This window comes from Pseudocercospora fijiensis (assembly GCF_000340215.1).
Source record: "Pseudocercospora fijiensis CIRAD86 unplaced genomic scaffold MYCFIscaffold_9, whole genome shotgun sequence".
In the NCBI taxonomy this organism is placed as follows: Eukaryota; Fungi; Ascomycota; class Dothideomycetes; order Mycosphaerellales; family Mycosphaerellaceae; genus Pseudocercospora; species Pseudocercospora fijiensis.
The window spans coordinates 2,912,235-2,931,209 of record NW_006921540.1 but is presented as its reverse complement, the minus strand read 5'-3'; the positions used below and the strand labels follow the sequence as shown (position 1 = coordinate 2,931,209).

General features: G+C 51.0%; 5 protein-coding genes across 5 annotated transcripts; 4 read left to right on the top strand and 1 right to left on the bottom strand.

Moving 5' to 3' along the window:
- Positions 1 to 13: 13 nt before the first annotated feature.
- On the top strand, positions 14 to 1,360 carry MYCFIDRAFT_178845 (uncharacterized protein; the record flags this gene model as incomplete). Its single annotated transcript, XM_007932838.1, has 1 exon — positions 14 to 1,360. One exon carries the CDS (start codon positions 14 to 16, stop codon positions 1,358 to 1,360), a length of 1,347 nt encoding a protein of 448 aa, XP_007931029.1.
- Positions 1,361 to 1,396: 36 nt separating this feature from the next.
- MYCFIDRAFT_209059 (uncharacterized protein) lies at positions 1,397 to 3,063 on the top strand (the record flags this gene model as incomplete). The annotated part of the gene is made up of 8 exons (XM_007932837.1): positions 1,397 to 1,428; positions 1,480 to 1,526; positions 1,583 to 1,709; positions 1,787 to 2,008; positions 2,041 to 2,227; positions 2,259 to 2,306; positions 2,340 to 2,610; positions 2,651 to 3,063. The coding sequence occupies 8 exons, from the start codon at positions 1,397 to 1,399 to the stop codon at positions 2,725 to 2,727; spliced, it is 1,011 nt and encodes a 336-aa protein (XP_007931028.1). The 3' UTR covers positions 2,728 to 3,063.
- On the bottom strand, positions 1,726 to 3,740 carry MYCFIDRAFT_157487 (uncharacterized protein; the record flags this gene model as incomplete). The annotated part of the gene is made up of 1 exon (XM_007932836.1): positions 1,726 to 3,740. The coding sequence occupies one exon, from the start codon at positions 3,738 to 3,740 to the stop codon at positions 2,724 to 2,726; it is 1,017 nt and encodes a 338-aa protein (XP_007931027.1). The 3' UTR covers positions 1,726 to 2,723.
- Positions 3,741 to 5,509: 1,769 nt separating this feature from the next.
- MYCFIDRAFT_216745 (uncharacterized protein) lies at positions 5,510 to 9,548 on the top strand. The gene is made up of 6 exons (XM_007932835.1): positions 5,510 to 6,126; positions 6,244 to 6,261; positions 6,472 to 6,490; positions 7,052 to 7,407; positions 7,566 to 9,174; positions 9,224 to 9,548. The coding sequence occupies exons 1-6, from the start codon at positions 6,067 to 6,069 to the stop codon at positions 9,343 to 9,345; spliced, it is 2,184 nt and encodes a 727-aa protein (XP_007931026.1). The 5' UTR covers positions 5,510 to 6,066; the 3' UTR covers positions 9,346 to 9,548.
- Positions 9,549 to 10,410: 862 nt separating this feature from the next.
- On the top strand, positions 10,411 to 14,174 carry MYCFIDRAFT_78429 (uncharacterized protein; the record flags this gene model as incomplete). The annotated part of the gene is made up of 4 exons (XM_007932622.1): positions 10,411 to 12,507; positions 12,564 to 12,747; positions 12,803 to 12,861; positions 12,927 to 14,174. The coding sequence occupies 4 exons, from the start codon at positions 10,411 to 10,413 to the stop codon at positions 14,172 to 14,174; spliced, it is 3,588 nt and encodes a 1,195-aa protein (XP_007930813.1).
- Between the last annotated feature and the right edge of the window lie 4,801 nt (positions 14,175 to 18,975).

Genomic DNA, 18,975 nt, shown 5'->3' with positions numbered 1-18,975 from the left:
CTCTCAAATTCCCATGAGTCTAAACATGTCTCAGTCCTTTCAAGTCCGATTCATCAGCCTCAATGTGGTCAAGACCAGGCCAGTCGATCCATCGATCAGACACATGCCGGCGGATCTCGCTCATCTGGCTATCGGCCCACCTGAGCAGATGGTTCGTCTGCAAGACCACTCGAACCGCGACGCACTCTGGATTTCTGGTGACGCTTTTCGATATTATCACACCATGCTATCCGATCAGACTTGGGCGCTACCTCTGCATGCCTCAGCACCGCCACAGCAACAAATCATGCACAACTCTGCAGAACCGAACTACATGAATATCTTCTTCCCAGGCACTCCCACTGTTGACGAACCTTTTGGAATCGGTCCTGATGTTACGGCTGGTACTACTAGCCAGGCTACCCAACCCACTACAAACCAGAGTGCGAAGTCTTTGCAGATGTCCGACTCACGCCCGCCTGAGGGGATGAGATCAGATCCACGCTGGCAGCAGACTGTTGACGCACTGGCTCGAGAGGATTCCCTACAGCAAGCTTTGTATCAGACTCAACAGCAGGCCATGCAGCAGACTCTGCATCGAACTCAGCAACAGCAGGCTCAGCAAGGCTTCGTGGGTCCATACGGAAATTTCATCACTGGGCCGCCTCCAAATGCTCAGAGTGGCACAGCCTTCCCAGAGCGCGATGAACATTTCATGCATGGACCTCATGTTCTCCAGAGCGGAGGCGATCAGGGCGAGCAGCGACGATTCTCTCGCACAGGAAGCAGGAGTCTTCTAACTCGGACGTATCGGAACGGTCCAACTCGCCGATTCCCAGCCACATCATCCATTGGCAATTTCGACACAGAGAGCGAGCTGAGTGAAGATGGACCCAACTTCACTCCCGCATCTCGTCGTGGCAGTATGCAGTCACGTGGACGCACCAGCAGATTTCGCGGAGCAGTTTCAAGAAGCTCTCGTGTTACCAATGCAGGTGGACGGCGCCGAATTTGTGCCCTTACAGGACTCTCACAGCGCCAACTCTTCCACATGGAGCGCATGGAAGCGCTCGCCAATGGCACCGCGCTGCAGACTGCTGCAGGTCCCCAGGCCGTGCTTGACAGGGAGGCTCCAATCGTTCCGAATGGCCCAGTACCAGAGTGTCAGGATCTGGCTGATGAGTTGAAACGTAACTTCGGAGGCGAGGGCGGATCATTGGCAAATCGTGGGACTTTCATGTCGGATAAGGCCGCGAGAGCACGAGCCAACCGATTGAATGCAGTGGGATGGATCAGCACCGAGGAGAGTAAGGATGGTGAGGATGGTGAGGGTGGTGAGGAGAGCGAGGATCCCGGCGAGCCAGGCGAGCCAGAAGATTAAGCTGTGGTGAAGAAGGGAGAACCCTCAGGCTAGACGATGAAGCATGATTTATGGACATACCTGAAACTGTATTAATGCGTATACGCTATGATTTCTCAAGTCTTGAATTCATTGCGAAGTACTGACCGCAAGGAAGCTGTAGAACCATCTCGCTCAGCACGGCTGGGTGGAGAAGACTGCGAACGAGTTTCGCTATAAGGGTCTGCGAGTCGGGCATCCTAGCTCGGCTCGGCTACGAGGACGGAGTTGATGCCTCCTTTGCTTCGGTCGTGATCATTAGGAGGTTTGTGCCCAGGGGACATGAAGCAGATGTGGAGAGTCCTCGCGCGACAAGGCTGGGTGGAGAAGAGTGAATACGTTTTGGTCCGCGGCGGATTCGTTTCTAGAATTAGAAAGTGTTAGGCCGTCAGCACCAGCACATGCCAGCGATGTCATGTGCGATCCACTTCTCGAAGCTGGACTGAGACATTCCAAACCTCGCCCCCACGCCAGTAAAGATAAAACTGCTCACGACTTTATGAAACCCTTTCCCGCGTCCAAGAAAACAAGTTGCCCGTCATCACCTGCGCCGTCACGATGGCCGCCCTTCAGCAGCCACCATCTTTCAAGGATCTCCTCTACAGCCTGCCGCAAGAATTATTCGACAGAGTGTACGAAGGAGTCTTGTCTGAGCCGCCAAGGCAAGTCGTACTCATCAACAAGGACTATAAGCCGCCGTCGCTCTTACAAGTTGATCGCGCCACGAGAGCACAGTTCGCCAAGTCCTATTACGCCAATTCGATCTTCGTTCTAGACGGCCGGACTCCGTACAAGTTCATCGACGTGCTCCCCCTACCTCACGTCAAGCACATGAGACACGTCCACGCTGTGGACTCGGTACAACTCTCCCTCAGGGTAGGCGGTCAAAGACCGGAGTCGTTTTATCAGTGGAGATGGTTCTGGTTTCGTCCGCTAAGGCTTCACTGCCATCGGCCCGGAGTACGTACACAATTTCGATCTTGGCGTTAGCATATCCAAAATACTGATGAGTGCACAGATGTGGAATTGGCTGGCGCGCGAAGGATTGGCGGAGAAGAACGACAGCGGCATCTTCTATGCAGGCGTGAGGGTCGCTTCGATTTCGAAGCGAACGCGAAGGTGCTGTCGAGCGACGCCTGAGGAATCGCTGTATAGTGCCGAAGATGACGAAACGATCGAGGCTAGGTTTTCAGAATTCGTGAGGATGAGAGAGATGACGATGATCCAGAGAAGTCAAGGCGGCGGGCAATAGCCATCAACACTTTCATTGAGATCATACGCACGTATACCATGCCAAATGCCATCTCATCATGCAAATTGCAACAACACCACTCCATTTCATGCCTTAGAAAGTCGGAATGCCATTCGTCTCGCCTTGCTCAGCCGCAAGTCTTTCTTCTTCCTTCTTCGCTCTCGCAGCTTCTGTCTCCCTTCGCAGAGCTTCGAGGTTGAACAAGCCATCATCGTCTTCGTCTTCGCTGTCGCTGGCCTCCCAGTCACCCTTTTCGAACAGCGCACGACCGGTATCCTCCTTCATCTTGGCCATTTCTTGCTCGGCAGCCTTCTTGTCCATTCTCTCCTTCTTCCACTTGGCGAAGGTCTCGGGCGTGACGGGGGTGAGTGCTCCGGTAAGCTTCAGACGTTGTGACTCTAAAAAGTCTTCCAAAGTAAGAGTGGCCATAGGAGACTTGTCCATTAAAGCCTTCTCCGCAGCACGTTGCTCCTTGGTCTTGAGCACGAATCCTGGGGGGAGCGAGTGCTTGTACATACATTTGTCCCCACCGTTGGGACAAGTCCAGAACCAACCATATTTCTGATTCTCGACCGCTTCAATGAAGAATTTGCAGACTTTGTCGGTCGTGGTCTTCGGGTTTCCGTGCTTGGAAAGCACGACCTGTCGCAGCTTCTCCTCATCCCAATCCTCCATGCCATCCTTCTGCTTCTTCTCGTCTTCCTCGTCGCGCGTGTCTTGATACAGGTTCTTCTTCTCCTGCTTCCGCTCTACGTCAAGATCGTGCGAAAACTTGCATTTCTTGCCCTTCTCGCATGCGCCCTTCTTGAAGAATTGGCAGAGAACCGTCTTGGGATCAACACCGAACGGCACTTTCTGCGTCTGCACTGGCTTGAACAGTTCTGCCGCTTCCTTTCGTGCTTGCTCTGCTGCCGCCTTCTCTTTCTCTCGCTGTAGCTTCGCAGCTTCCTTTTTCTTTTCTTCAGCAGTACCTCCTGCCGCTGCCGAAGAGGCGATTTGCTTGATCTGTTTCTGGGCGGCTCCACCTTTTTTATTTTTCATTCCAAACGTCTTGTCCTCGACAGTGGGCTTCTTCTTCTTCGGCTCCGGTTGCTTTCCTTTGGGCGGCATGCTGGGCAGTGGTCGGCAATATCCTCGGTGGAATGGATTCTTCGCTCAGCCTTCGTGGGCGGAGGAGAAATATGGTCGTTCAGGCTGCTGGCGAGGGAAAGCTCTCCATGTGGCAAACGAGTCTCACGTCGGCAGCCACGGGTGCTCGTTCGAGAGTGAGTAAGGAAGCAGACTTCTTCACGCTTCAGCTCGTGAGTCGTGGCGGCGCGGCGCTTTTGCTGAGTGAACTCGAAGTGTTCGAAAAGCGACACCGCGAATGACGTCCACTGGTGGCAGCGGAAAGATCCGACCCGGCCGAGCCTTGCCCTCCCTCCCCTCGTCGCGTGTCTCCTACTTTCACAACTCCCCACCAACATGAACACCTTCTCCGTCATTCTGGTGCTCTTGATATCCTTCGCCATTTTCGTGCTGGCCCTCTTCGCACTGTCATCGTGTCTTGGAGACGAGATTCTGGCAGCTTGGCGGGGCAGACGGAGCAGGACTGTGCCAACCACTTACGGACTCCAATACGCTCAATTCATGGGACAAGGCGGGCATGCGGGATACTCTGAACACATTGAGATGGAGAACATGTTGAATCGCTGGAACAGCAATGATGGAAATGATTGATCGGACACGGGATTTCTCGAAGCCCTGGGTGTTTTCTGATATTTCTGGACATTCCGGCGCACAATGTGTTCGTGAGATGGATCTACAACCAAGCGCTGTACGGACCGTATCTCTTGGATCATACATCGATGCTCCGCGTGCCACCAGTCCGAGCTAGCAGCGGACGGCTGGCTCGTCCACGTCATACAATACGAATACGCCAGAGCCGAAGTATGACTTTGCGAACAATTCCCGAGATGCCTTCGAGACGTAAAGCAGTGCTGGAAAAGGGATGGTAGTGGCGATAGACTTGGTGTTAGGATGTCCTGTTGTTGCAAATATCTGGATTCCTGGCGATGCGATAAAAGTCCATTGGAAGATTTCGTCGAACAATTTCTGGGGCAAGCTTTAGGCGCGCTTGCGAGATTGTCTAACACCGTCGGAGGCCATCATTACGATTTGCGCTCCAAGAGCATGCAATGATAAGATACGAAGAGAGACAGCAACGATGCACATCCTTGGAAATTGAAACTGACCTGGGAAGCTCCTCTTAGCCCTAGGCTTCTGGAATCCACGCCTCAGAACCATCAATTCTCATCAATTCTGGCATGACTCTTATGCCTGCTGCCTGTGCCATGCGAGCACTCTAAGGAACAGTTCGTCGCTCCATTCGATATGCGCCGTCTTGCAGGTAATCTTCAAGTCACCATTCCTGCTTGATGACCCGCTTCCATCTTCAACCAAAACAGGTCTTGCGCCAAGCAGCTCTTTGGCTTGACGCATCCCTCTTCAAATATACATGGAAAGCAGCCTCTCGTCCAGGCCATATAACACATCGGGAAGTCGAACGTAGTCCGGCTTCTACAGTCCCAGTATATCCACAAGCTTCTTGACCGGAACTCCAAGCTTGGTGGCAATCTGTACCACATCAGCAATCAATAGCACAGAATTTTCTTGGGAGTGCTTACCACATCGACAACTCCGATTTCCAACCCCAAATGTTCGCTGCAGTCCTGTAAATAACGCTCCTGTATACGCCGAGCGCGAGCAGCATGCTTCGCCGAATGCTTTCTCGTCACGACACAGATTTCCGCTAGAAGTAATCTATGATCGGGCGGAAGTGTTTCAGCCCATTTCGGCACTAGCTCTCGGCCGTGAACGGCGACGAATGCGCCTTGACTATAGTACGACTTTGCGAATTGCGCGCGGGTACTGCGACTGACGTGGAGAAGAGCTGGGAATACGGCGACGTTCGAGTGAACACATTCCTTGCGCCACCAGACGGTGCCACTGGAGGACTTGTATAGAACTCTTTTTTGGGTTGCTGTGTTGAGCTTGCGGATGCCGGTGTCGGCGGTGAAGGTCTGCTCGAAGATTTCGTCGTAGAGCTCTTGGGGAAGTGTCTGCAGGAGGTCGCGTAGTGATCGCGGGGCGCGTGTAGTCATGGTGGCTGGTGTCGATGACCGACGAAGACTCAAGTGTGGTTTACGAAAGATGCGACGCTGGATTGCGAGGAGTCGTCTCGAGCACGCTTGTGGTGGCGCACGGACCTTTTCAGGGCACGGCACGAGATTCTCCCCAGATCACATGACTTCACATGCAAGCACCTCTCGAGTCGTGCAAATCTGGTTAAGAGTGGTTTTTATTTCCCACCACTGAGACGCTGCCAGCATGCCCGTTGGGAGATTGACAGGGAAAATCATGCTATACATTCATTGGACCAGCATTCACCACTGGGATGATGATGGACGGCGAGCTGTGGCCTGAGAAGACCGATGAGCTGGAGGAGATTGTTTTGGTATGACGCCGCGCTTTCCTTTCGTCTCAAGGGCTAGAGCTGGAACTGTGGGCACAGTAGCGGGGCTAGCTAGAGAGCACAATTTGCGGCGGAATACATTGAAGCTACGTGATTCAGCATGAGGACGCTACGCAGGTCTGTCTCCACGTAGACCGTTGCTGATCAAGTGGTCGTCGTCGTGGTGTGGATGAGTGTGAGTCCCATCAACATGTTGATTTCAGCCCCCAATATCAATTTCCCAGAGCCTCTCAGCTTCGGGGATTTCCGCGCCACACGCCTACATCGGGCTAAGCATGAGTCTGAGGCCTGATTTTCGCGATCCTCCATTTCCATGTTTTATCGCAGGTCCGATTCTCTCGCAAAGGTGTGGAAAGGGGAAAAGCGTACCGGTGTGGCTGTGCATTTCGTCGCTGCAGGGATCAATTAAGCTTCCGGACAAGCTGCAAGATGACAAGACTGCCAAGTTTCAGGCAGGCTTGTCCAAGTCGTGTTTATTGAGTGCGTCGGAGGCGTAGCGTAACAGAAGAAAACGGCATGCATCGACTTGAAAGCTGATACGGGGCCGGGCCGGGCCTGTGTACGCGTGTTTTTGCGCCTCTGCCTTCGCCTCACACAAGGACAATGTAGACAATGTATCGCCACTGCTACTGGTAAGGTGAGATGGTGGTGGTGCCAAGGACGGAGTGGGGTGGGGTGGGGGTGGGCTTTGTCGCCAGCAAGCTTCTTCGCCAACTTTGCTCCTGTAGCTTCTTTTGCACTACACCGATCATCGTTTTCACGTCAGGCGTGCCTCTCTAGCCGTGTCGGGCGATCTGCGGTCTGCACAAAGCAGGAATCGAAGCGATGCGATGCGCTGGAGGATTGCCCATGACATGACGGCGCCAAGCTTGAGATGTTCATGCTAAGTAATGCCCTGTGGCTACAGTATGCCTCGTCCTGCACCGCCTCAGATCTGCACGGCCCGGAAACGTGGACGATTGGGTTCGCGAGATTGCAGTCCGCGCCACGGCCACGCCTCTGAGTCTCTGCGAACCACCGCGAAGTCACACCGCACCCGTTAAAAGGAGTTGTGCTGGCCGCCGCCGACGTCCTGCCACCTGCGCTTGCCTTCACAACACATCCCGAATTCACTACATCCTCAGCGTCCATTTCTTTCTACTGATATCGACCCTCCTCGGACCTCCGGACATCGATCCTTCGTCGTGGCGCAGTCAGGCACACCAGCAGCATCCCTCCCGTGACCTCCACTTTCCTGCCACTGCGAGAACGAAGCCGTCATGCGTGAGTTATACCCCGAGACGCCGCCTCGGACGCGCTCTTCGCGACATGCTGCTAACGGGAGCATGGCGCACAGACAGCATCAAACGCGCCGCCAGACGCCAGGCTGTGGGTCGAACGTCAAAACAGAACATCCCCGACACACCGCTGACCATTGCTAGTGGTACGACAACTTGCAAGAAGCCGACCGAGTGCACACTTTCAACCCATTCGGTCGATTCAACCCGAAAGTCCGCCATGGAGCTGGTCCTGAAGCAGACCCGGAGAAACAATTGAACTTGCGCCACGTGCAAAGCGAGCCAGATCCATCCCCCGTCGACAACAAGAACTCCATCGACGCCACTCTTCAACAACCACACCCCGCTCACCACGCCACCTTCCCGACAGGCCCAGAATGGGATCCTTCACCTGGCAAGAGCAAAGGCATAGAGGAGTTCGAACAGAACCAGAGTAGTAACCAGACCGAGAAGAATGCCCCGGACAGCATAGGAGCCGAATCATCGCGAGAGCTATCGAGAGAAGCGAACGAAGATGGCAAGCCACGAAAACGGAAACGAGCATTCTTCGCACTGGGCAAGAAGGAGGGCGACGATAGCCATGACTTCCACCACACCGACACCGAGAAGTCGAAGGAGAAGAAGGAGAAACACCCGAAAATCCCCTTCATGAGCCAGTTCAAGGCCGTCTTCTTCAGCTGGATCAACATTCTGCTCATCGCTGTGCCAGTCGGGATTGCCATCGAATATGCCCACGTCAACAAGATCGCCGTCTTCGTCGTCAACTTCATTGCCATCATCCCCCTGGCAGCCATGCTGTCTTATTCGACCGAAGAGCTCGCCATGTATATTGGCGAAGTGCTTGGCGGACTTCTCAACGCCACCTTCGGAAACGCTGTCGAGCTGATTGTCAGCGTCATCGCCCTGACGCAGGGAAAGGTTCTCATTGTGCAAACTTCGCTCATCGGATCTATGCTCTCCAATTTGCTTCTGGTCTTGGGAATGTGCTTCTTCTGTGGTGGCGTCAACAGAAAAGAACAGCACTTCAACATCACCGTCGCGCAAACCGCTGCATCGTTATTGGCCCTCGCCATCGGGAGCTTGATCATCCCGACCGCTTTCCAGATCTTCGCCAACGTCGACAATGGCGTTGTCCCAACCTCGCGAGGAACTTCTGTTCTGCTCCTGCTGGTATACGCCTGCTACCTGTTCTTCCAGCTACGCACCCACACCGACATGTACAACGAGCCCAGCCAGAAGACGCCAAAGCGATCATCTGGCAAGAAAGACGCAGGCGAGGCAATGAAGGGTATCGCCATGATCGGTGCTGCAAGTGGTGCTGCGCCCGCTGGTGGACGTGTCAACCAGGAAAATCTAGTGCACGAGCAGGAAGAAGAGGAGGAGACGCCCAATCTCTCCATCACTGGTGCTCTCGTCACACTGGCCATCTCGACCGTCTTCATTGCTCTATGTGCCGAATACATGGTCAGCGCAATCAACGATGTCGCAAAAAGCGTCTCCCCCGAATTCATCGGTCTGATTCTCCTCCCGATCGTGGGAAACGCAGCAGAGCACGCCACCGCGGTCACGGTCGCTATCAAGGACAAGATGGACCTGTCGATTGGTGTTGCCGTTGGTTCTTCGCTGCAGATTGCATTGCTCGTCCTCCCGCTCATGGTCCTTTTCAGCTGGTTCGGAATTGGCAAGCCCAACGTGCTCAGCCTTGATTTTGATGGATTCTTGGTTGTCATCCTGGTGCTCAGCATCTGGCTCGGTAAGCTTTTCGCTCCACCTCGAGTCCCAACTCCGCTAACGAATTCCAGTCAATTACCTCATCAACGACGGCAAGTCACATTGGCTGGAAGGCGTTCTCCTTATGATTACATACCTCATCATCGCCATCGCCGCCTGGTTCTACCCAGCCAAGGGCGATGTGGCCGGTTAAGCGAAACGACACTCCCTCGCGATTTCCTGTAATTTATCGGCGCCGAGAATGCACGGCATACGACCTCATCTTAATCCCGTACTCTTCAGAACAAACACTGCGACAGAAAGAGCTATCCAGAGAAGCAGCGGCGCGGAGTTCGATTGGAACTTTCTTGGCAGTCTTTTTTAGATACCCCGAATGCAAATGAGTATTGATGGTTTAGGGCCTTTTCAGCTCATCTCACTATAAACGCTTACATGACTGCCTCCTCGACTTGAGAATTTCGCTGGAAGACCTGCCCGTTCTATCAACGCCGAATCGTCGACGAGCGTTTACGCTAATCGTGAAAGACGAACCGATATCCTGTGTGCTTCGCCGCCCCGGGTCCGAGGACACAGTCCCGGTTGTCGGCCAGTGTGCGTGACCTGACATGAGACACGGAGCTGCTGTCGACAACGAAACGCTACAGATATGTGAATAGCGTGTGAGCTCACTCGCTCTGCCTCACGCCAAGGCCTTCTCGCGTGCAATGCTGGCTTTCGATCACAGTGCGCGGTTTGACACCTCGGCACGGAGCTGACGGGACAGATGGAACGCTAGAGATATGTGAACAGCGTGTGAGCTCACTCGCTCTGCTCGAGGTCTCTAGTGCACCGGGCTTTCGATCGGGGTGCGTGGCCTAGCTAGCATACGACAGAGCTGCTGGGTACAGATGGAACACTCTGGCATCACTTTCCATATCAGATTGGACCGTGCATACCCCTCAGTTGCACATGCTTTCTCGCCTCATCACCGGCGCTCCTGCCCTCACATGCGCGCATTGCGGCTCACTGGCCACGCCGCACATGACTATATCAGACCACCTCAACTTCCATTCTTCCACACCCTCAACACGACAACACACAACAAGCAACACCAACCATCCTTCAGCCCCTTCAAGCTGCTTATTCAACACTACCATCACCACCTTCACAACACATCACTGACCAATCAGCGGCCAGAATCACCCATTTTTAGCACGACCCATCACTTTTCACAAACCCATACCCATACCAATCCTTCCCTTTTTCACGACTCTGCACAATGGACGGAACCTCTCCACAGCAGCGCGCGTCCGCTGAGCACGATATCCCAATGGACGACTTTCAGCGGCCGAGCGAGGACCCTGAGTCTTTCGATCCCTTTGCCAACTACGACAACTCTGCCATGCCGGACCCTCCGCCACTCACTCCGACAGACGGGGGCCAAGATCCTCAGAGCGAGGCTGGAGACGAGGTTGTGATTGCTACGACGGAAGGGCCAGATGGCATGCAACTCCACGACGCTCCAGAAGAGGCCACCAAGCAGGAGCAGGTCATGCCTCCAGCAAAGTCCAACACACCTCCTGAGAAGCCAAGAAGCCTCAATCTTGGCGTTCCAATGCTCAAGGGCTTGGATAACAAGACCAAAGTGCTCGAGCGGCAGCAGAAGCTCATAGATTGCTTCCGCCAGAAACAGTCAGCTGTGGTGCCACGAGCTGCTCCGGAGCGCTCGAGTCGCCATGATAGCATGGAGCTAGACACGAGCGCTACTCAAACTCCTTCTACGCCTATGCCTCCGCCAGCCATGCCTCAGACTTCTGATTCAGCTGCCGAGGAATTCAAGAAGCACAAAGAGCGATACTTCCGCAGAAGAGCGGCAAAGCTTACGGATGTTGAGGAGGAGATCGAGTACATCCAAGCAGAGTCTCGAGAAGCGTCCAGACTACGCAAGAAAGAGGCTGACGAAGCGTTGGCTCTGGGTCTTTTCGACGATGATGAGGACACCGAGGACAATCAAAGCAGCGACCTTTTTGTGTCCGGTGCGATGAGTCCAGCTCACTCGAGCCAGCCTTACAGTAGTCTGTATTCTGATGATCACGATGACGATTCAGCTCCGCGTCGTCGCAAGGACAAAGGCAAGCGGAAGCTTGGCGGGCTCTTCAACGGCGAAGATGACGAAGAGTCACTCCGCTCTCGAAAGTCAAAGGCTCGCAAGAAGTCTAAGCACGGCAAGCGTGGTAGCGACTATACTGATCAGGATGTCGAGGATCTTTTGCAGAAGGCTCAGCGAAAGAGCAAGCTAGGTGGCAAGAAGAAGGACAGCCGCTCAAAGAAGGGTAGCCGTGCTATGGCCAACCTGACTTCAATCTACGGCACGAATGTTTTCAAGGACACTCAACAAAATGCCGAGAAGCCAGACCAACCAACCTTCAACAAACGCCGCAAGGATGATGCCCTGAAGCAATTGATCGCATCGGTACCTTCAGAGAACCGCAAGATCGCCTCGGCAGACAAGAAGTACCTGCATGAATCGACCAAGGCCTTCACTGGCCAGGGCGCTTGCTTTCCTAGCCAGGATGGCAACTGGCATCTCAAAGGCTTGAAATCCACCCTTAAGCATTATCAGGTCCTCGGTGCTGCCTTTATGCGTAAGCGTGAGGGCGAGGTGACCGAGCCCAGAGGTGGCATCCTTGCAGACGAGATGGGTCTCGGCAAGACGGTCATGATGCTTGCGAATGTCGTTAACGGCAGAAATCCGTCTCCGACAGGCCCTGTATGCACCTTGATTGTTGCCAGTCCAGCTCTGTGTACGCAATGGGATGCAGAGATCGCAAAGCATTGCTGGACGGGCAAAGATGCCCACCGACACGGTATCAGAAACTGGGTGCAGCATCGCGCAGGTAACCGGATTGGTGGAAACGAGGAGCGCATCATTCAGACGATTCAGGAGGCTGACATCTGCCTGACCACCTACCACGAGATCGGCAAGAGCTATCCCAAGGCACCAGTTCCTGTGGAATTGACAACGGCTGAGCAGAAGGACGCCTGGTGGAAAGACTTCCTGCAAAACAACAAGGGCCTCTTTCACAAGATCAAGTTTCATCGTGTCGTGCTGGACGAGGCTCAGGCGATCAAAAACCATACTGGGCATACAAGCCTTGCCTGCCGTGCTGTCATGGCAACTCATCACTGGGCTATCTCTGGCACGCCCATCATGAATCGCTTGTCAGAATTCTACCCTTACTTCAAGTTCTTGCGCGAGCCTCACACGGGTTCCTTCAAGATCTTCAAGGAGAACTTTTGCTGCCCGGACGATCCAGACGGTACTGGAAAATTGGCCGTCTTCCTTCGAAAGATAATGATTCGACGAACCCACTTGGTACGTTTTCAGACGTTTAGACTCGCGTCTCGACAATGGAGTGCTGACTTTTACAGGACACTCTTTTTGGCGCTCGACTTCTCGATCTGCCACAACCGAAGCAGAGTGTTGTCTGGCTCAGCTTCAACGAGACCGAGCGTGCGATCTATGAGATCGTCAAGAACCGCTTCGTGCAGCGCATCAACACCATTTCGAAGAATGAGGGCAATGTTGGACTTTCCAACCACTACAACCACATCTGTAAGAGCACGACATTGCAGGTGATTTTGAGGATGTTTACTGACCTCACCTACAGGGACCATGCTTCTGCGCCTTCGACAGCTCTGCGCTCATATACTCCTTGTCCAGGGCACAGTAAGTCGCTCGAACCGCGGAGCTGAACTCAGCTAACCATTGCTTAGATCTGCGACTTGCTCCAGCGCGAGGACTTCGAGAAGCTCAACAAGCTTTCTCAGTATACAAGCCACTCTGACGATGGTGCCAATATCCTGATCCATCTCCGCAACGTGCTTCAACAGTCTCTCGACCAGGAGAACGTAGAAGCCGGCGCTGCGGGCACTGCTCGAGTCATCAGTGCTTACGAGACCGCCCCAATCAACGCCAAGGACTACATGAACCACGAGGAATTAAACGATGCTGGCGGCAAACACGGTCAAAGCTACAACTTCGGCAAGTACATGACAGCTTTAGCCAAGAGCGACCGTTTTGAAGACATCATGGACCGCTCGACATGCTGCGCTTGTCGTCAAGACCCGGACAACCCACACGTCACGTCATGCTTCCACATCTACTGTCTCCAATGCCTCTACGACCTCCAACACCACGCCGCCAACCGCGGCCGCGACTGCGCAACATGCTCCGAATGCGGCTCCGAATACACCTCCGTCGAGCCCTGCAAAATCAGCCCCCCGGAAACCCCCCAATCCTCCACCATGCACACCCCTTCCTTCGACGACGAAACCGCGACCGGCAAAAAGAAACGCAAGCAAGAAGAAGCCGACTGGATCGGCCTGAAAGGCGAAATCCTCCCCTCGACAAAAACCATGGCCGTCAAAGCCCAGATCTTAAACTGGATCACCGAAAACCCGCGCGTGAAAATCATCGTCTACACGCAATTCATGCCGGTCGTCCGCATCCTCTCCAAAATCTGCCGAACCGAAGGCTGGGGCTCCGTCACCTACACGGGCTCCATGTCCCACGAATCCCGCAACGCGGCCATCTCCACCTTCTCACACGGCGACTGCAACATCATGCTCGCATCCCTCCGCTGCGGCGGGCTGGGGTTAAACCTCACCATGGCCTCCCGCGTCATCCTCATCGACCCCTGGTGGAACTCGGCGATCGAGCAACAAGCCTTCTGCCGCGTCTTCCGCATCGGGCAGGAATTCGAAACGCGCATGACGCGGTTCGTCGTCGAGAATTCGATCGATTCGGCCATGATGGCCATGAAGGAACGCAAGGAAAGGGAAATCGATGAGGTGATGGAGAATCCTAGACTTCGGGAACACTTGAGTGTTGAGGAGTTGCTTGGGTTGTTTGGGGATGTTGGGAGGGGGGAGGGGGGGAGGGCGTTTGTTTTTGCGAAGGAGACGGAAGGAGATGGGGATGGGGAGAGGTTTTTGGAGGTTGAGGGGGAGGGGGAGGGAGGGATGGGGAATGAAGTTTGATTTTTAGTGAGGGGGGAGGGAGTTTGGTTTGGGGGTTGTGAGGGGAGATGGGATGGATATGTGTATTGTATGTAAAACTTTGGGGTTGAGATTTTTAGAGATGTATATGGTAGTCGTGACATACAAGAAGTAATCCCGGGACGGCGCAGTCTATCTCTACCTCTTCCTGAGAGAAGGCCTAAAAGCCCCCGAAGGATATGCACAGTTGTCGATCAGGCGTTGAGCAGAATGTAGATGATGTTCTTGCTCGGGAGGAAGTTCGGTGAAGTTCGGAGCCTTGGCGTTCACGGACCCTCAACTCCACCCTCAACATCGCTATCTCCACTCAGACTAGTAACAAAGGGTGTTCGTGCATGTGATATAGAATCACGTGTTCCGTAGCAGACTTTTCTAAACCCGCAAGTAAACTTTCCAACCCCTATACTAATTAAATAAACTCCCGTATAGACTATATAATACTCTTTATTACTAGTCTAATCCGTTTCTATCGGGTTTTAGTACGCGTATATAGATAATCGTAGTAGTAGGTAGATGCTATTAGCTACAATACTATTATATATCGGAAATCGCAAAATCCGCTATAGTAAAGCCCTACGCAGTTACGAAAACTATCTACCTCGAAAATCTAAAGAACTTAGGTCTACTACTCGCCGGGGAAAATCTATATATACGCGAAAATCGAATATCGCTTACTATATTAAAGCTAGACGCGTCTACTCTACTACGACCGTAGATCGATAAACTAACTCCGTAACGATCGAAATAATATCCGCGGCGGGTAAATATAATACCGCGAAGAAGCTCCTATAACTCTTATCTACCCCCGATGCTATCCCGTCTAGCGCTCGTAGTCCTTTTGCCTAATATTATCGGCTAGGTATCGCAGCTCCGAGTTAGTAAGAGATGCGTTTAGAATACCGTAATACTCGAGCCGGTTTTAACGCTACGAGTAGGGTAGGCTCTACGCGTTACGGGTTAGAGAAGGGCCGCGACTAGAGGGCAATTTGTGTAAGAAGGGTATGTTAGCAGGTAGATAGGGTGGTGGTAGGTATAAGTAGTATTCGATAAGGAGCTAGGAGGAGAGGGAGGAAGGTAGGAGAGTTAGCCTAACGCTAAGCGCTAAGCCCTGCCTAAGGCATTAAGACCCTAGCTTTACTCGGCCTAGTTATATACTATCACGTGTAACCTCTTTAGCCCTAATATACGCTTCCCTTCTAAAGGCCGCGCCCTCGTAGCCGGTCTTTGTCCTAGTCTTAACCTCTATTGCTACTAACTTAGCAGGTCTAATAAGCTGCTTAGCCCGCGCTAAATTGAACACTCAACCACCTAATTATGTAACTATGTTAAACCTTACCTCCAATAATATAATGTACAACTCTAACTGCGCTATCTCTATATACAATAAACTATAAAGTAATATATATCTATAAGAATCGAAGGCCTTCGACTAATTACGATACGAGCGCGTCTTCCCTACTATAATAGGTAGACGTACGAGGTATTGTAGCACTACCTCCGTTCTAAGTAATGTCGTATCGAGTTCTTTGCGTCTACTCTTAAAAGACCTAGCAATGTCCGCTTCCGAGGGTTGTCCGTTTCCGAGGGTTATTGTTCTTATTATTCGTAGTTTCGCTAGCCCTAATTAGCTAGGTTTGGCAGCCTTTAAGTGTTAATCTTATCTTATCTTTTCAAAAAACACAGCTCGTCTAGTTTCTATAGGTAAAGGCTATTATAAGTGTAGTAGTAGAGGTTCGCCTCGCTTAAAGGGTTAGATAGATCGAGGAGTAACCTATTGTCCGCAAGATCGACCCCGGCTAGCTTAGCTCTATAGTTTTGCCCTTAGTTAGTTAGTCTATTAGTCTACTTAACCTTTTAAGCGGCTTAAAGTTTTAACTCGGCCTTAAAGTTTTGATTAAACCTTTAACAGGCTTAAAGCTTTAATTAAAGTTTGATTAAAGGTGCCTTAGGCTCGTAGTGTAGGTAAGGTTGTGTCTATAGGCGCAGCGACAACAGTAAGTAATGTTAACAATAGCGACGCTAGTCGTCTTAGCGCTAACTTTACCTCGCTTCTAATCTCCTCCTTCTACTAATAATATACTCCGCAACACCGTTACTAATATAGCCGCGCCGGCCGTACTGTTACAAGCGCGACGCCGCCCTCGCCGATCGCCTAGGCCTCGAGGCCTCGATAGAATAAAGGAACAAAAGGGGGACCTATAGGGCGCGTTAGTAAAGAGGTAGAGTCCTTAAAAGAGTATACGATTGATTGATTAACGCGTCGTAGCGCGCCTAGCATAGTCTTATTGTCCTTTGTTACTAACAATTGCTTGTCTCTAATTAGTTAGCTAATAGTACCCCGGGGGTAGCATTAATCCTAGGCGACATTATAGGCCCTTAGCCTTCTTCTTGTTCTTCGCGCTAGTCTAATACTTATCTAACAACTCGGTTATATCCTCGAAGGAATCTTTAGCTTCCTATAAGTCCTATTCTAGTAAATAGCCTTGCTATTTTAGGAGGTACTCCTTCTTGCCTCGCCTAGTCCGATAATCTAGGATACGTTCTACAGACTACAGCTCTTTACTATCCGCCAGTATGTCTTCGTATTTAGTAGAGGCTTTATCCCCCTCGCGTAGGTAATATAGCTTAAGGAGGGATACATAGAAGGTATTATAGATAGTGTAATAAGGAGGAAGCTATAACTAATAGGCCTATGCGGAGGAGCCCTTAACTTCTCGAATACGGAATGGACTAATGTACCTTAGTGCCAGTTTAGGGCGTGTTTTACTATTAGGTAATAGGTGTTTACGGATACGGAGGTTCTTCGTACTAAGTATAACTATATCGCCTTGTTTGAAGGTTATTAGCGTATAGTGTTTGTTATAGTAGGCCTTCTAATAGGCCTAGGCCTTTGCTAGTTTGTCAGCTATTATAGCGTGAATTTCTCGCATCTTTTAAACCCTCTTAATAGCCGCTAGCGTCTTAGGTATTAGTACTTAACGCGCTTCCCTTTCCTTGCGCTCGGCCTCGAGCGAGGTGAATAGGTCTTATAGTAAGGCGGCGTTCTGGCCTATTATAGCTATATATAGTGAAACCTTAGTAGATGAGTGTACACTGTTATTATATACGAATTCTATAGGCTATAGGAGATTGACCTAGTTATTAGGGTTCTTATTAATATAGCTACGCAGGTACTACTGTAGCGTAGCATTCTGCCTTTCGGTTTAACTATCTATTTGTAGATAGAATGCTATAGACAGGCGATACTTGAGTCTTAGCTATAGGCAAATCTCACTCTAATAATAAGATGTAAATGTCGAGCCTCGGTTAGAGACTATCCCTTTAGGGGTCCCCTAATAGGTATAGAAGATGTTAGTCTATAGCGCCTCTGCTATATTAATAGCAGTCCAATCCTTGCGCGCCGGGATGTATCGAGCGCCCTTAGTAAATCGGTCTATAACGACTAGGATAGCGTTAAAGATGTCTTTGCTTCCTCTTCGCTTAGTAGGGGGAAGACCTATAATAAAATCTATTATAAGCTCTGCAAATGGCTTGTAAGGGATTAGTAATAAGGATAACTCGCTAAAAGGCTAATGCTTTAGTGCCTTAACTCGTTAATATACGGCATACGTGTTTACGTAGTCCTTTATATCCCGCTTACTATTTGGCTAGTAGTATATACGCGATAGTAGCTCGTGCGACCTCTCTATGCTATAGTAACCGGCAAGCTCACTATTATAGTGTCGCTTAAGAAGTTCTTATCGGATCGAATGTTTAGCGGGGATATAGTATCTGCCCTTGAACTTTAAATAACCTTTGTCATCGATCGACTAATTGTTACTCTTGCTAGATCGAGTCTTTCGCCTACTTACAAGCTTGTCTATACGTTTAGTAGCAAAGGCGTCCCTCTACTAAGCCCGTAACAGCTTATCTATAAACGATTGACTATCCCTATTTATAAGGTCATTTAATAGTACCCTCGCTATTAAACGAGGTACGTATTATATATATCTAATAGCACTAGTAGCCGGATTAACTGCATTAGTGCTTTAATCGCTGTTACTGTATATAGCGATATCGACTAGGGAGTTATTATAACTTCTCCTGTCTATGTCCTTAGCTCTTGCCTTAACACGTACTATTAATATAGTAAGAGCATTAATATACTTTAAGCCGTCGCGGAGTCCGGTAAGCCGCTTATCCTACGCTTGCTTATTAACAATACGGGCTATAGCAATCTTATACTGCAGGGTTAGAAACAAAGAATTGATGTATTAGGTTTCGCTATCGTAATTAGGTCGCCTCGATAGGCTATCGGTAGGGTTACTTACGCCTAGCCGGTATAATATATCAAAATCAAATCCGGCGAGGTAGACGGCCTATCTAGCCTATCGACCTATAACCCTAGTAACCTTAGTAATGCTACGGAGGTTGTTATAGTCTATATAGACCTAAATAGTGTACTAAGCACTATCGAGATAGTGGCGCTAGTGCTTAAAGGCCTCGATAATAGCTAGGAGCTCTTACTTATATGTCTCGTAGCGACGCTCTATATTAATTATCTTCCTCGAGAAGAAGGCAATCGGGTGCTAGTAATAGTTATTATCTGATTGCTAGGACATAATAGCCGATATAGCGAACTGTAAAGCGTTAGTCTCAATTCGGATCTACTTGTTTAGTACGAAATAGTGTAATAAGGGGACTTTAGTAAAGCGTCGCTTTAGACCGTTAAAAGCGGCTTGTGCTCTGTTAGTCTATTTGAATTCTCTAGTCGGGTTAGCCTTGGTTTTAGTAAGCTTAGTTA

Bases quoted from the DNA above. Each gene is read 5' to 3' on its own strand.
- MYCFIDRAFT_216745 (XM_007932835.1), top strand. From the start codon at position 6,067: ATGATGATGGACGGCGAGCTGTGGCCTGAGAAGACCGATGAGCTGGAG. The intron at 7,408-7,565 runs GTGAGTTATACC...GACCATTGCTAG, and splicing joins CGAGAACGAAGCCGTCATGC to TGGTACGACAACTTGCAAGA. The intron at 9,175-9,223 runs GTAAGCTTTTCG...AACGAATTCCAG, and splicing joins GGTGCTCAGCATCTGGCTCG to TCAATTACCTCATCAACGAC.